Consider the following 14159-nt stretch of genomic DNA (forward strand, 5'->3'; position numbering starts at 1 on the left):
CTTCACAGTCACAGTTTGCCATCTGTCTAGACTAGACTGAGCTTGCTTCAGGCGTTGTCTGTCTGATCGGTCACAGTAGGCAGCGATTCATATCCTGAATCGTCTACATGCTGCGGTGGAATAATTATCTGCGTCATATTGTGAATTCCACATTGATCCTTTCTCCTTAGGGCGTCTCAGTGTTTCCAAAATAGACAGATGGAGACAGGTATCCAGCAGTAAGGTTTTTGATTGGCCAAAAGCACAGTCAGTTCAACTCATTTCAAATAAAACTGCATTTATCAAATCCTCCTGCAAAGATGGCAGTCTGTACTGAGATATGGTTACACGGCCTATGAGGTGTTTTAATCCTAATTTCTGGAAAGCAGGTAATACAAAAAATGTGTCATTGCAGAGGCTGGTTATCACTTGGGTGGAGAAAATGCAAAACAAAAGAAGGTACACGCGTTTTTGTTTTTCTTACCGTGAGCTCATCCTACAGACTGACTGATAGGAAGAAAGGGGCATGTAGACCACAGCAGAGTTGTAGCAGAGCATGAGGAAACACAGCACCTCAAACCTGCAACCAAAAACACACTGTTAATCTAATCAACTTGGTCCAAAAAAAAAAAGTTGGGAAAAAAGGAAATATCACTTTTAATCAATATCATACCTTTAAAGTATGACACTTTCACTGAGAACAATTATGCAGCGTGGTTCAAGCAATTTATCAACTCTATGAAGTGTTAAACAGTCTGCTTGCCTAAGCACTTTTGTGCATTGTCAGCCAGTGTGCCGCTTGTAGGTGCATAGCCTTACATACTGCAGTAATCGCCCTTAAGCTCTCCACAGACTTCTTATCAATGATGCAGAATCAGTGACACTAAAGATTTAAGTCATCTTGAACTCATAGTGGATAGGACACATAAGTAGATGGTCCATTTCAATGTAGAGCAACATGGACACACACAACTGTCAGACACAAAACCTCACTTTACCCAGTGATGGCAAAATTTACATCACTAGGAGTCAAAAAGCAACTGTAGCATAAGTTCTGTGGGGGAAAGTGCTCTTCCTTCTAGAAGTTATGGCAAAGGCTGATCAGGCCCACATGTAAGCGTGACAAATGGAGCAGTTCTTTTATATATATATATCTACTGTAATTGACCACTCAAGGCACTTTCATACAACTTGCCTCATTCACCCATTCATATGGGCACTTTTTATTTTCTTAAATGGAAGTGCTTTCTATCCAACTTTCACACATTCTTACGAGCAACTTGGAGCCCAAGGATGATTGGCACGCAGACTGGAACAGACAGGGGATCGAACCACCAACCTTTATAGGGGACCTGCTCTACCTCCTAAGCCACAGCCACCCCAAACAACAACACAGAAACTGTGAATTATTTAATACAAAAATTTCCATGACAACAACTCATCCGTGACCCTCTGTGTTGTGACAAAACTGTTTGATAGTTGTTTAAAAAAAATAGAGAGAGAGAATAAAAAGTTGGTGGTACTCAAATGGAATCGATACAGAACTCTCCCTTTGTTATTATTAGCCTTCAGCTTCCATATAGCATACTTTATTTCCTTAAGTGCATATTGAGGGAGGACAATGAGGAAGCCCTTGAATCTAAGTGGCCTAACTGAGTCTGTGTGCAAGGTGGATGTAAATTGCTTGGTGCTAGATCATCAGTAGCACTGAGCTGGCACCTCTCTGGAGCTTTGAGCCTTCTTCTCATAAACACTATCTCACGCCCAACTCAACAAATGGATTTCCAGATAAGCTAAGAGGCTTGGTCCTGCTGAAAACCATTCAGTATATTTATGATGCTCTGTGTTTATGGAAACCAGGGGGCCACCCTGCTCTGGAAAACACTAAAGATGATGAGTGTTATCTGTGCTTCCCCTAGATTATCTGCTATGGTGGTGTGACAAAACGTTAGCCCCCTTCCTTCCCCTGCCCGACCAAAATTACTCCAAGCGTGCATTGACGATTCAGTTAAACACAGAGTTCATGATTCAACAATAAGAAAGAAACTGGCAAAACTGGATTCCATTTCTGCCAGTTTCTTTCTTATCAAGGACAAAACTGCTGCTGACCAAAAAGAAGACAAAAGCTTGTCTCACTTTTGTCAAGAAACATCTTGATGATCCCCAAGACTTTTGTCCCATTAAATCTGGTATTTCAGGAAAGGAACATCATACCAACAGTGAAACATGGTAGTGGTAGTGTGATGGTTTGGGGCTGTTTTGCTGCCTCAGGACTTGGAAGACTTGCTGTGGTAAATGGAACCATGAATTTTGCTATCTAAGAAAACATCCTCAAGGAGAATGTCTGCCCATCTGTTCGGTTGTGCAGCAGGACAATGATCCAGAACACATTAGCAAGTCTACCTCTATGGCTTAAGAAAAACAAAATGAAGACTTTGGAGTAGCCTAATCAAAGTCCTGACCTGAATCTGATTGAGATACTGTGGCATGACCTTAAAAAGGTAGTTCATATGAAAAATCAGGAAGGGGGCAAATACTTTTTCACACCACTGTATATGTCACGGGCATTTATGTATATCTGCTCATTCTATTGCTTCATTTCTATGCAAAGATCACCATAGCAGCATAAAGTATTTTAGAGCCAAAAAAGCTTTCAGACCTGCCAAGTCTGGCCAGAGGAGGCTGGGCGAGCATCAAGGCTTACGATCTGATCATCTTAAAAAGGTTTTATAGATGGTGTACAATAAATAAAGTATTTTATTAATGAAAATAAATTAGTCAAAGTTTGATTCAGTATGGCGAGTTGCACCTTGAAAGACCTCTACCACTGCCCCCAATTGAACAAACAGGGATCTCAGTGTGTATAAACTACAGCTAAACATCTAATCTAAATCTAAATCAGTACCTGTTCTGCGCAGTGAAGGTCTCTCTCTGAGGATGGAGGCCGCTGTACACCACTCTGATCAGGTCATGTTGACAGAGCGCTCCCTCTGTCAGTGCCATTGACCCCAGGCTAGAAGGCTATAAAGAAAAACAGTTCATTAAACATTTCCCAGCTGTGGCACCTTTATAGCATGACAGTAAATGATAAATGGCCCTTTTCTTTGTTTAAATGGAAAACTATAACAAAACTTTGTGGAAACGTGTTGAGAAAAATGGAAGAACCAGACTAGGTTTACATGTCACAAAAACAAACTGTGGGGACAGTAGAGACAAAGTAATCCAGCTTGTTCATGGCCTGATGTCGTAATTTTTGTTGTTTTGTTTCATTCTCTTTATTTTTATTATACAAAAGAAAGTAAGTCTTCACAAAAATTACCCGAGTTAAATTTGTTCATGTATTAGTTCATACATATCATGACAGAAAGCATGACCACTGAACAGTCGGTAAAGCCAATGACTCCTTATTTGACCATTTCATCAAATACGTCATATACTTAAATGGATCAAATCAACAAAACTTGTTCAAAAAGAATTGTTTTTGAATTCTCTTAGCTAAAAACTCTGAAGGGCACCAGAAATCCTGCAATATTGTGGGGAAAAAAATTCTATAAACAGAGCACTTGTGCATTCATGATCTTGTCATCATACTGATCATAAGACAAGACAGCAGAATTTGCTGTGTGGATCTGCTGTGTAGTTTCGCTGACCAAAATCCAAAGCCTTCAACCTCAATTATACAACATGAATTAGCATGTCACGTGGCCTTAAGGATAGTTTTATATCCTCTGCAATGTGACTGCTATATGGTCTGACATGGTTTAACTTCCTATTTTAATCCTTGCCCTGTTACAGATCTGATATCTCTAGGTTACCATAAGCACAGAGGATAAACTGAATAACCAAGGTGTATTTCGCTGTCCAGCACTGTGTCATTCCAGAGACAAGCTAAGGTATTCAGGTTAACAAACAAAGTCATCTTAAATCTTCATGTTGAAATAAAAAGAGGAAGAGGTAACGACCGAGTGCGTGGCCTCTTTGGCTATGTCCAAGTGAGGATGTGTCACAAGGCCATTTTATTCTGATGGTGTGCAGACCAAAAGTCACCTCTAAATTGAATTGATATTCTGTCCTAGGTATCTTGTGTGACACTGAGCAGAGAAGGCGAGGCAGTGGCGCTGAGAAAAAACAAAAAGCAAGTGAGCGGAGTGTATGCTAATGCTGGAGGCCAAGGGATAAGGCCACGTGACGTGCAGAGCCGTACTACAGCTGAGGAAGCTTGTTGTGACTCTCTCACTCACACACACACACACACACACACACACACACACACACACACACACACACACACACACACACACACACACACACACACACACACACACACACACACACACACACACACACACACACACACACACACACACACACACACACACACACACACACACACTCACTCTCCTCCATGCTTTCTTCACTCTCTCAGCATGGAGGATAGAGCCTTTCAAGCTTATAATTACAGCAATAAATCGCCCTCAGCACATGCTACACACTCAAGTCTCATCAACACTCGCACACACAACTCAGAGACAAGCACCTACTGAGGGCTGTCACTCTGTGCTATGAGGAGTAAAAAAGGCTCTAAAATCTGGCTATGAGCTGCCAGTAAACAGTCGGTATGTCCTTTAAAACCTCTTGGTAATGGAATTCCAGGTCAAAGCAACAGTCAATACTGTGCCTGTTGTAGCAGACAGGTCAGCGTTTGCACGAAGCCAGCGTGACGGTGACAGCGACCAAAAGCGACTCAAACACAAAATGAACGAAAGTTGAAATGCTCTCATTTTAAAATCAAAGAAATCGACAAGTGCATAAATTGTTAAATCTTTTCTTATTAGATTTTTGAAAGACACAGATCTGGCAGAGAGGGACTAACACATACAGACAGCTAACTCCTCAAGGTGATGTTAATGAAAAAAAGACCTGCAGTGCTGGGATGTTGAGCTGCCACCTTCTAAATAGCCATTTAAGTAAGTCCTTCTGCAACTTGCAGAGTTGCAGTGAAGAGAGGCTTACCTCATGATATATCGATGGTTTGGAGAGAGATGGAATAGTGAAGGAAAGGAGCTTGCTGTTGCCATCTTTGTCCACGATTTCCTGCAAACCCAAAGAAACAGAGAAGGTGTGTTACTGAAGGAATGCAGGTTTGCATTTGAAACAATGATTCTGATACTGTGAGGTGGGCCTGCTCTGTGGGACATCCACAACCTTTTTTTTTTTTTTTTTTTTTTAAATCAGCTACAGAATTAGGTATAGCAAACAAAATTTGAAAACCACTAAGAATAGCCTTGTACACAGTTAGAAATAGCTTGATCTTTGTGGCATAGTGCAGTATCCTGCTGGAAGCAGCCATCAGAAGATGGGTACACTGTGGTAATAAAGAGATGGACAATGTCAGGAAAGCCAACAAGGTCCAAACTGTGCCAAAAAATATCTTCCACTCTATTACACTAGCAGCAGCCTTAATATAAGACAGGTGGATCCCTGCTTTTCATGTCGTTTACTCTAAACTCTGGCCCTACAGTCTGAATGTTGCAGCAGAAATCAAGACTTATCAGACCTGGCAACATTTTTCCAGTCTTCTATTGTCCAGTTCTGGTGAATTGTAGCCTCAGTCAGTTCTTAGTGGAGACAGAACGGACACCTAGTGTGAATGCCTGCTGTTGCAGTCCATCTGTTTCAATGTTCAACATGTTGCATGTTCAGAGATGCTTCTCTGCATACCTTTCTTTTAATGAGTGGTTATTTGAGTTTGTGTTGCTTTCATGTCATTCTGAAGCAACCTACAATGCCGGTCACTGCATAGTTTCTCTTTTTCTGAGCATGTAAACACTAGAGATGGTTGGTTGGGAAAATCCCAGCTGTTTCTGCAATACTCAGACCAGCCGTATGACATCAAAAACGCCAAAAGTGTCACATTCAGAGTCACTTAAATCACATTGTTCCACATCCTGGAACAATGTGATTTAAGCACATTTAAGCAGGTCATCTTCATCATTTCTACATGCCCAAACGCTGCCATGTGATTGGCTGATTAGATATTTGTAAGCAACTGAACATGTGTACTTAAAGAAGAGGCTGATGAGTGTATATTAAGCTTGTAAATGTGATTTTTTTCCCTCTGTGGTGGTTAAGGTGCAAACATTTATCAGTACTGTTGTAGAACCGCCTATCACGCACGCGGTTAAGCCTGGTGTTCGTCTATTCTGCTGGCAGATTAAATGTCACTGCCAGAACCGGTGCCACTCAATTCCAATTTCACACTGCGATGGGTTGCACAAAGATTAACGCTTCTCTGAGAATGATGCCATTTCTACAAGTAATACCTGATTATCTGTGTTCCTGATATATATTAAAAAAGAGGAAAAAATAAACATTTACGGATGTACATGAGAACATTTGTGAAACTTTCTCATTTCCCAGATTTATCCTGAAATTCAATTATGAGCAACTCAATAGGACTCAAGTGGCTATTACATGTGAGCATGACGGACACTGTTAACAGAATGAGTAAAGTTGAGACAACTTTTCTTGTTTCAGTTTGATCTCTCCCCCCATCCCCCTTACACTAATCAAAGTGGTGAGCTTTTCTGGTTTTTCAGACAATCTTTCTTATCTGCACTTCTCCTTGAATTTGTTGTTGATTCATGCCTTGGTGTGCCCTTCACTGGGTAACAGTACATCTCTGAATATCTGCGGCGACTGCTGAAAGCAAGGCTGTTTATCAAGGAGAAGTCATCGCTGAAGACAGGCAAGATGTCAATGAGCACGAGCAGTATGTACCTATGCGTGTGTGTGTAGGGTGAGTGGTATAGACTGAGGGATGAATTATGCATGGATATACCCTTAGCTCTGCTGGCTGTCATGGAGCTCTTTCTATTGATATCTCAAGCTCTTAGCACATTTCCCCAGGGGTGTTTCCTGGTGATGCAATCTATCTGCGCTCGTCCCATTATCCAGGGTTTTCCCTGTAGGTCGTCTTTCAAGTCAACAGACGTTCAACCTTAACAATGTTTCACTTGTATTAGATCTAAAGCACCTGTGATTTCCATTTAAAAAATGCACTTTCCCACATTCTTATCCAGGGATAGCTCAGTAGGTAGAGTGGTGGCCCCATGATCGGAAGGTCGGGGGTTCGACTCCACTGAACGGCTACCCTGAGGTACCCCTGAGCAAGGTACCGTCCCTACACACTGCTCCTCGGGCGCTGCACTGGTGGCTGCCCACTGTTTCACTGGGTGAATGGGTTAAATGCAGAGGAACTATTTCCCTATGGGGACTAACACGCACACTTTACTTTACACTTTATCCATTTAAATGCATCTTAAGAATTGTAAAGGCTCAAAATAATGCAACGACCTATATTCATCCATATAACCCTATAGCAGTCTAGTCACACCTCACAAATTAACTTCTGCCAACGAGGTTATGGGTTAGGAGGATTACTTGAAACCTTAAGTCTGGATCAATCAACTTTTGACTACTGTGAGACAAAGTGTTGATGTTCTCACAACTACAAACTATTACAATCAGATTCATGCTTGGCATGGTGGGGAAGCTTTAGCTTTGGCAGAGATATCCCTTTATGGATGATGATGTTGTAAGAGCAGTCGTCAAACTAGAACCAGGACACCTAATAAGCAGTACTCAAAACTGAGGAGGAAAAAAAGCTCAGCAGCAAACAGAAGATACTGGTTATGTTTGCAGGGTAAGCAGTTGACAGATCATGTGAAGGGTTTAACAGTGTGAAACTGGACACTGCAGCCACCCTTGCTCCATATTTCAGAATGAGTCTGTCCCTGATTCTGAATTTTGACAGTCAAATCACATTTGGCAGTTCACTGTGAAGATTTGAATAGTCGTTGCTTGTTTGTTTTTACTGTCGGGATACCACATGGATTTGTTGAATTAATGATCCAGGGAGCATTTCAACATTTCGGTTTTTTAAAAAAGTCCTTTAAGGCTAAATTGTATTTAACTTTTAACAATTTGCAAATGAGCCTTAAACAAATGAAACAAAACAAAGATATTAGCATTGCCTGCTAAAAACAAAATAACTGAAATCTCTGTTCAAGTTACTTCACGGCTGATTGCAGGAACTCTACTGGTATGCACTGCAACACTTTATGGTGGACCTGGTTATCCACAAGGTCGCGTTTAAGGCTCAGCCAGTAACAAGACCATCGCTCTGCATCGGGCATGCTACTGTAACCAGACCCAGAAAGGTGAACACCTACCAAGTTATAAATGCCCAGAAGCAGGGCCTCGATGCAGCCATTGCTCTGACGATCCCTGCTGGCAGTGATGCGCAGATAAACCCACACCAGCTCGGGCAGGAACTGCAGGGTGAAGCGTCGCAAGCGGTCTTCGGAGCTCCGGTACAGCTCGAACAGCTGGTGGCACACAGGCTCCAAGAGCTGGATCACAGATGGAAACAAGAAAATGCAAATTAACAAATTAACACGAGGTCTGACACCTTACTGGAATTTACACCATGCTTGTTAGGCTCTCCCAATAAGGCAGTAAACAAAACTAAATATGGAAACTGAACTGTATTTTTCTGTATATAAAATGTTTAATCCATTTATATTTAACCCCAATATCATAAAAACCAATAAAAGCTGTCATTAATACCGTTAACACAAAACAAAAACAGTTTATAGAACATCTAAAATGGTCCTCTTTATTTTTGTTATACGGGGGTGTATTTTTAAGCTCCTGGATGCTCATATTAAGCATAGCCAAGTTTCATCAATGAGGTAGTTTCTTCCACTGGCTCCGTATAATGCTGATGAGAGACAGTATCCTTCTCCACCTGCTGTTCAAACCTTCTGTCTGCGAGGAACAGCCAGTAAGATAAAAGCTAGCTTCAAGGGAGGGTGGCTTTAAAGGAAGAGGAGCTAAAACAGCTCGTTTCAGAGAAAGAATGAACTGCTGGGATGCACCAATGCCTGGTATAAGATATAAAGACCTATAGAGTTAAAAATGAGCATAATAGGTCCACTTTAAGATAATTAAATTCATGGAAATGTATGTCTAGGTTAATATTAAAGAACAATAGGTTCAGGATGACTGCTATAAACTGCTATAAACTATTACCTCCCATTAGCCTCAGCAGCAGCCTTTTTAATAGCCTGCAGAAATGGACTCACATAGCTCTCGTTTCAAAACATGAACGAACGCCATTGTAAACGTAACACGACAGAATGGACAGATGGAGGGAGAGTCTCGCTTCCAGTTGATAGTGCGAGATGCATAGAAGCAGAGGGGATAATTCACTACAACGAAAGCCTCGGCAGATGTAGTGTCAGGGGAGGCCAGCTGAGCCACAGCGTTTATACAGTCCAGGGGTCAGTGTGAGTGAATGCCCACACAGCACGACTGTGTAAGTGTGTTGTACATGGCTGACTGGGGAAAAAGGCGGCAAAGAACTTGGCAAGGCATTTGCCCTTCATGTCCTCAGCTTGACAACAAAAAACAACAGCAACAAAAAAACATGCAAAATTCAAGCACATTACACTCTCCCCTACTTTATCTCTCACACACAGACATGCATGCACTCCTCAATCACTTGTGTCATCATTAATGGGATTGTGCAGCCAGACTGACAGCACTAATGGAAGTTAGATCCCTAGTTGCTTGACACTCAAATTCGACCGTGAAATCGAGGTGAAAACGGGGCCAGAAAGAACTGGAGGCACCAAGTGTGTCATTAGAGCCAAATTAAAGTCCTCTCTCATTGAGTACCTCAGGCCTTTGCTTAGAAACTGTGTCATTAGGTCCCTTTAAAGTACAAAACACCGGTCTAGCTGTGCAGGTGCAAGAAACATCTGCTTAGTAAGAAAAAGATATTGAGGTGCTTGGGCACTGCGGTGACTGTGTCTTTTCCAGCTTTGGCTGCGGACGCTTTAGTTTGTTAGGCAAAGCACTGCATACAGGGAACACAGTGTACCGTCTCACAGGCAACGCAGACGGCACCGCCATTGTGCCTTCCATCATACACAACAGCAGAGTGTGTTGCGGTGTGCATGTACGCCCTGCAGACACGGCTGTGTGTCAAGTTTTTTTGCTCAGTGCCAACAGAAACAACATCATGACTCACAAGCAGCACATTTCCTTGAGCTAAAAACCATCCGTCTGCATGTGCGCGTCCTCCGTGTATTACCTCGTTGTTGGGGTCCTGGATGACTCTGTAGAGAGCTGGGACCAAGGACTTCTTTAGATGAAGGCTGCCGGCGTAGCTGGGGATGTGGGTTTCTGGTAAGGACTAAAGCAAGGAGACACAAAGGACTGTTGAGTGATGCAAACAACTTCTACGTCTAGCCACAAAACTAGAGAACAAGTAAAGACTGTGTGTAATTCTACATCCTGTATTCAATTGTTTCACAGCACACAGTGACTTAACTGTGTGTCAGCATGCTGTGACATGTAAGAAGTCCCTTGATTAAAAATGGAAGCATCAAAAAAAAGACTTGAAAAGATTGACTTCCCCAGTCGATGAGTTTGACAATGTGGTAGGTGAAGTAAGAAAAGAAAACTTTTAGGAAAGCATAGCTTTTTGATAAAATAACTCTGAACCTAACAGATTGATGATGTCTGACATCCTCAGAACATCCTGGGGTGAAATCCTTCAAATGGTCAAGATCGTGTTTTGTAGATGACAGACGGCAGCTATAGCCTCTCAGCGTGAGAGTATGATCATTTTGAGGGCAGAACACAATGTGCCTGGTCTGCACCACCATGAGTCATACCATTCTATTCTCATCTTTCCTCCTTTCTCTAGTTTTCTGCTGTCTTTTTCCATTCCTCTTAATGTACTGCACATTATTTCCTTCTTTTTAGCTCGTCATCACCTTTGCACTTTTCTGTTTTGTAAATGTGCTGAACAGACTTTTGCATCAGATTTATGATTGCTAAGGTGACAGAAACTTTGTGGCCGTGTCATAACGGTTTAATGCACTGTACAAACCACAGTGCTTAAAGGAACCCATTCCTTCTTCACAGAATGAGAAAGAAAAGTGACATAAACACTTTTTTAAACTAGTCTGGAACACCAAGAGTGAAGCAACATTTATTATTAATTAATTACAGTCAACTAACTACTTCAACTGAAACACTACAAATACCAGCACCCCCCCCCCCAAAAAAAATCATTTGCATTGCCTACTAGCCAAACTGTCTTAACCCAAATTTTACTGAGTGGGGTCATTTGTGTATATTTTGCATGCCACTGTGATATTTTTAAAGCTATTTTTTCATTACAAGAATATGAATGAAAAAAATAATGAGACGCTTGCTAGCCTGCTATTGTAGTCTTTAGCCTTTTAGATTTGCTATTTGTATTGTTAAAAAAAAAAAAAAAATCAATTGTTGAGATAATATTAGCCTTTTGTCACTAATAGCTGACAATGCAGCTGAGCTTAAATCTATACTGGAAATGACAAGCGGCACTGTGCAATACATTGAGAAACCGCAAACACAGAAAAACTATTGTTAGCGCTTCACAATTAATGAGTATGTGAAATTGCTTTCAGTATCTACTAGCATTTACAAGAACATGAGGACATGAGGCTGGAACAGCAACTCTTGCACTGTTCTTATATAAAAGCTAACTGATTACTGAAAGCTGAATAATCCCATAATTTATATGCATCAAAAAAAAAAAAAAAAAAAAAAAAAAGGAAAATAAAAATGTATGTGAAAACATGATGAAGCAGATATAAGCAGCTACTTTGCTTGTGAGTTCAAAGAACAAACTATGCACAGTACATTTTGTGTAGTACAGAGAGGTTATGCTGATTAAACACAGCTGACGATAGGCCCGAGTTGACCTAAGCTAGCCACTGTTCTTGCTAGCGTTCACTACATTTAATTAGAATTTACAAAGGACTGAAATGTTAACGAGATGACAGATGCACACAGTTTTTACTCTCAACACTCTTCGCCACAGCTGTTACACACACAGTACGCAGTTCCTCTCTCGAAAAAAAAAAAAGAGAGAAAAAAAATAGCCTCCAGGAGTAGATTTCATAGTTATGACTCATGAATGAGAGTAGCGCAATCGAGGGCCTTTACCTTGAATTCTGAGAGCCATTCTTCGACAACACTGCGTTCTGAGCCCAGCATCTTCCTCAGAGACACCCCCCCCTTTGGCTGCCTGGTGGACACACAGAGGCAGAGGAAGGTGGTGGGTACAGTAATGGGAAGGGAGAAAGGAAAACACAGGAGGAGAATGAAGACAGCAATGTCAATTTTATTTACAAGGAACCTTTCATTACACATAACCTCAAGGTGCTTACTAAAGAAGATAACATAAAAAAAATATGTAGTTTACAATGTCTTAAGGCAATAAACAACACAACAAAACTTCCCAAAGATTTCAAATACAGAACAGGCAAGTGTATGTACTCCACATAAGTATGAAAATATCCAAGCTGTGACTAAGCCCAATAAAAACCAGGCTTAGTAAAAGCTGTGCTTGGTGCTTTTTGGGCTTCCTTATTAAACAAAGTCCCATCTGTTTCTCGATAACAGCTAACATTTAGATTTAGATTTTTCAGTGATAATGAAGGTCAAAAACAAAAGCTCTTTCAGGCAACTCATGTTCATATGTATTTAATAGGACATTTGTATTTTTCACTAGAAAATGAATGTCATTTTTTTCTGGAAGTGTTACCACATAACCAGCTTCTAACCAGGTTAAATCTTCAGTGTAACCTAAATCGGCCAGATAAAAAGAGAGCTACTTTAATGACACGGAACTCTTCATTTAAGCTCAACATAACTAACCAACTAGTTGTGTACTACACACTGGTGATTTTCCTTTGGTGTCAGGTCAAAAGCTCTCTGGTGTGTGCCAACATTTGATTTTATATGCAGGGGGGGAAAAAAAAAAAAAAAAAAACCTCTGTACAGTGCAAAGGCAGTACCCCAGAAACCATTTACCTTGGCCTGTGATTATAACCCAGCAACAGCAAAAAAAAAAAATCATTCTGAAAGACAACATTAAATCTCATGGGTTTTGAAATAAACAATCAAACATGAAACACAGTGATGCTAAGTGCACATCAGTTCCAGTTAACACAAGCGGCAACATATAAAATCAGCAGCATGCTGTTCTTATCCTCATTACAATGTTATGTAACAAGTCAGCTCGGAGCCAGTACCTGTCACTGCAAACATGAACCACCACAGGAATTCCTTTGAGCTTTCACTCTACAATTCAAATCATAGATGACGAGCTCATGTCTTCTTTCATATATTTGTAACGTCAAAGAACGTCACAGAGCAGAACGATATGGTGGTTAAAAATGGCGAGGGTTTTTAACATTTACAAACAGGACATTTTCTAGCTTCGGCCGCACAGTTATCCTTGGTTCTCTTCTCCATTTCCAGCAGCTAAAATTAACTTCAGCAAACTGTGCAAAGCCATTTCTCCTACAGAACTCACCCCATGGAAAATATATTCTCATTATTTATCCCGTGAAAAGATTTGCTATGAACGAGACGTGTGTCTCAGCAAGGGAGAGGAACTGTGTGTGTGTGTGTGGATTGGCTGAGTGAGAGGTGGTGAACAGTCACAGGCAGTGACAGTTTGGATACACACCGAAGGTGATGTTGCATGGACCCAGTGTGCCAAGCTGCCACAGTGACAGAAATAAACAATACTTATGTAACAGCAGATGCACTCTGCAGCTTAAAATCAAGGCCATCCTCTCTCTTGATTTGACACCAATGCCCTTCACCAAAGACTACCAGGATTAATTTACCATCACTAACCTTTAGGAAAGCTACTAAGGCTACGTTCACACTGCAGGTCATAAAGCTCAATTCCGATTTTTTGATCAAATCCGATTTTTTGGTCTGCTTGTTCACACTACAAATAATCTGCAGATTATACAATACAAATAAAATGTTCACGTTTCTCCAACGCTGTCTCCCCACAGTTTCACTAACATCTACACGGGATGGCCAGGAAGCGTTCGCGATGTCTTTTCGGGCGCTTCTCTGGCGCTGATAATTGGTGTCTGTCTTGTGTCAGTGACGTAAAAGATGGATTTAATGCGACATGACCGTTCAAACAGCAGTCGCTTTCTAAAACATCAGATATGTATTGGATTCAGTACCACATACGAAAGTGACCCAGATCGGATTTGAAAATATCGGATTTGTGCTGTTCACAC

At 41.1% G+C, this 14159-nt stretch overlaps 1 protein-coding gene across 5 annotated transcripts in view; it reads right to left on the bottom strand.

The window, feature by feature from the left end:
- The window catches only part of LOC113007398 (hyccin 2), a 49891-nt gene that overhangs the window by 11714 nt on the left and 24018 nt on the right, over positions 1-14159 (bottom strand). For all 5 annotated transcript variants that reach the window (XM_026143924.2, XM_026143922.2, XM_026143923.2 and 2 more), the window contains 6 exons: positions 12052-12133; positions 10142-10243; positions 8214-8393; positions 4993-5073; positions 2885-3000; positions 464-559 (listed from right to left, as the gene is read on the bottom strand). In XM_026143924.2, the coding sequence (XP_025999709.1) occupies positions 464-559; positions 2885-3000; positions 4993-5073; positions 8214-8393; positions 10142-10243; positions 12052-12102 (626 nt within the window). In that variant the 5' untranslated portion in view covers positions 12103-12133. The remainder of the gene's footprint in view (positions 1-463; positions 560-2884; positions 3001-4992; positions 5074-8213; positions 8394-10141; positions 10244-12051; positions 12134-14159) is intronic.

This window comes from Astatotilapia calliptera, chromosome 16 (assembly GCF_964374335.1).
Source record: "Astatotilapia calliptera chromosome 16, fAstCal68.1, whole genome shotgun sequence".
NCBI classification, from domain to species: Eukaryota; Metazoa; Chordata; class Actinopteri; order Cichliformes; family Cichlidae; genus Astatotilapia; species Astatotilapia calliptera.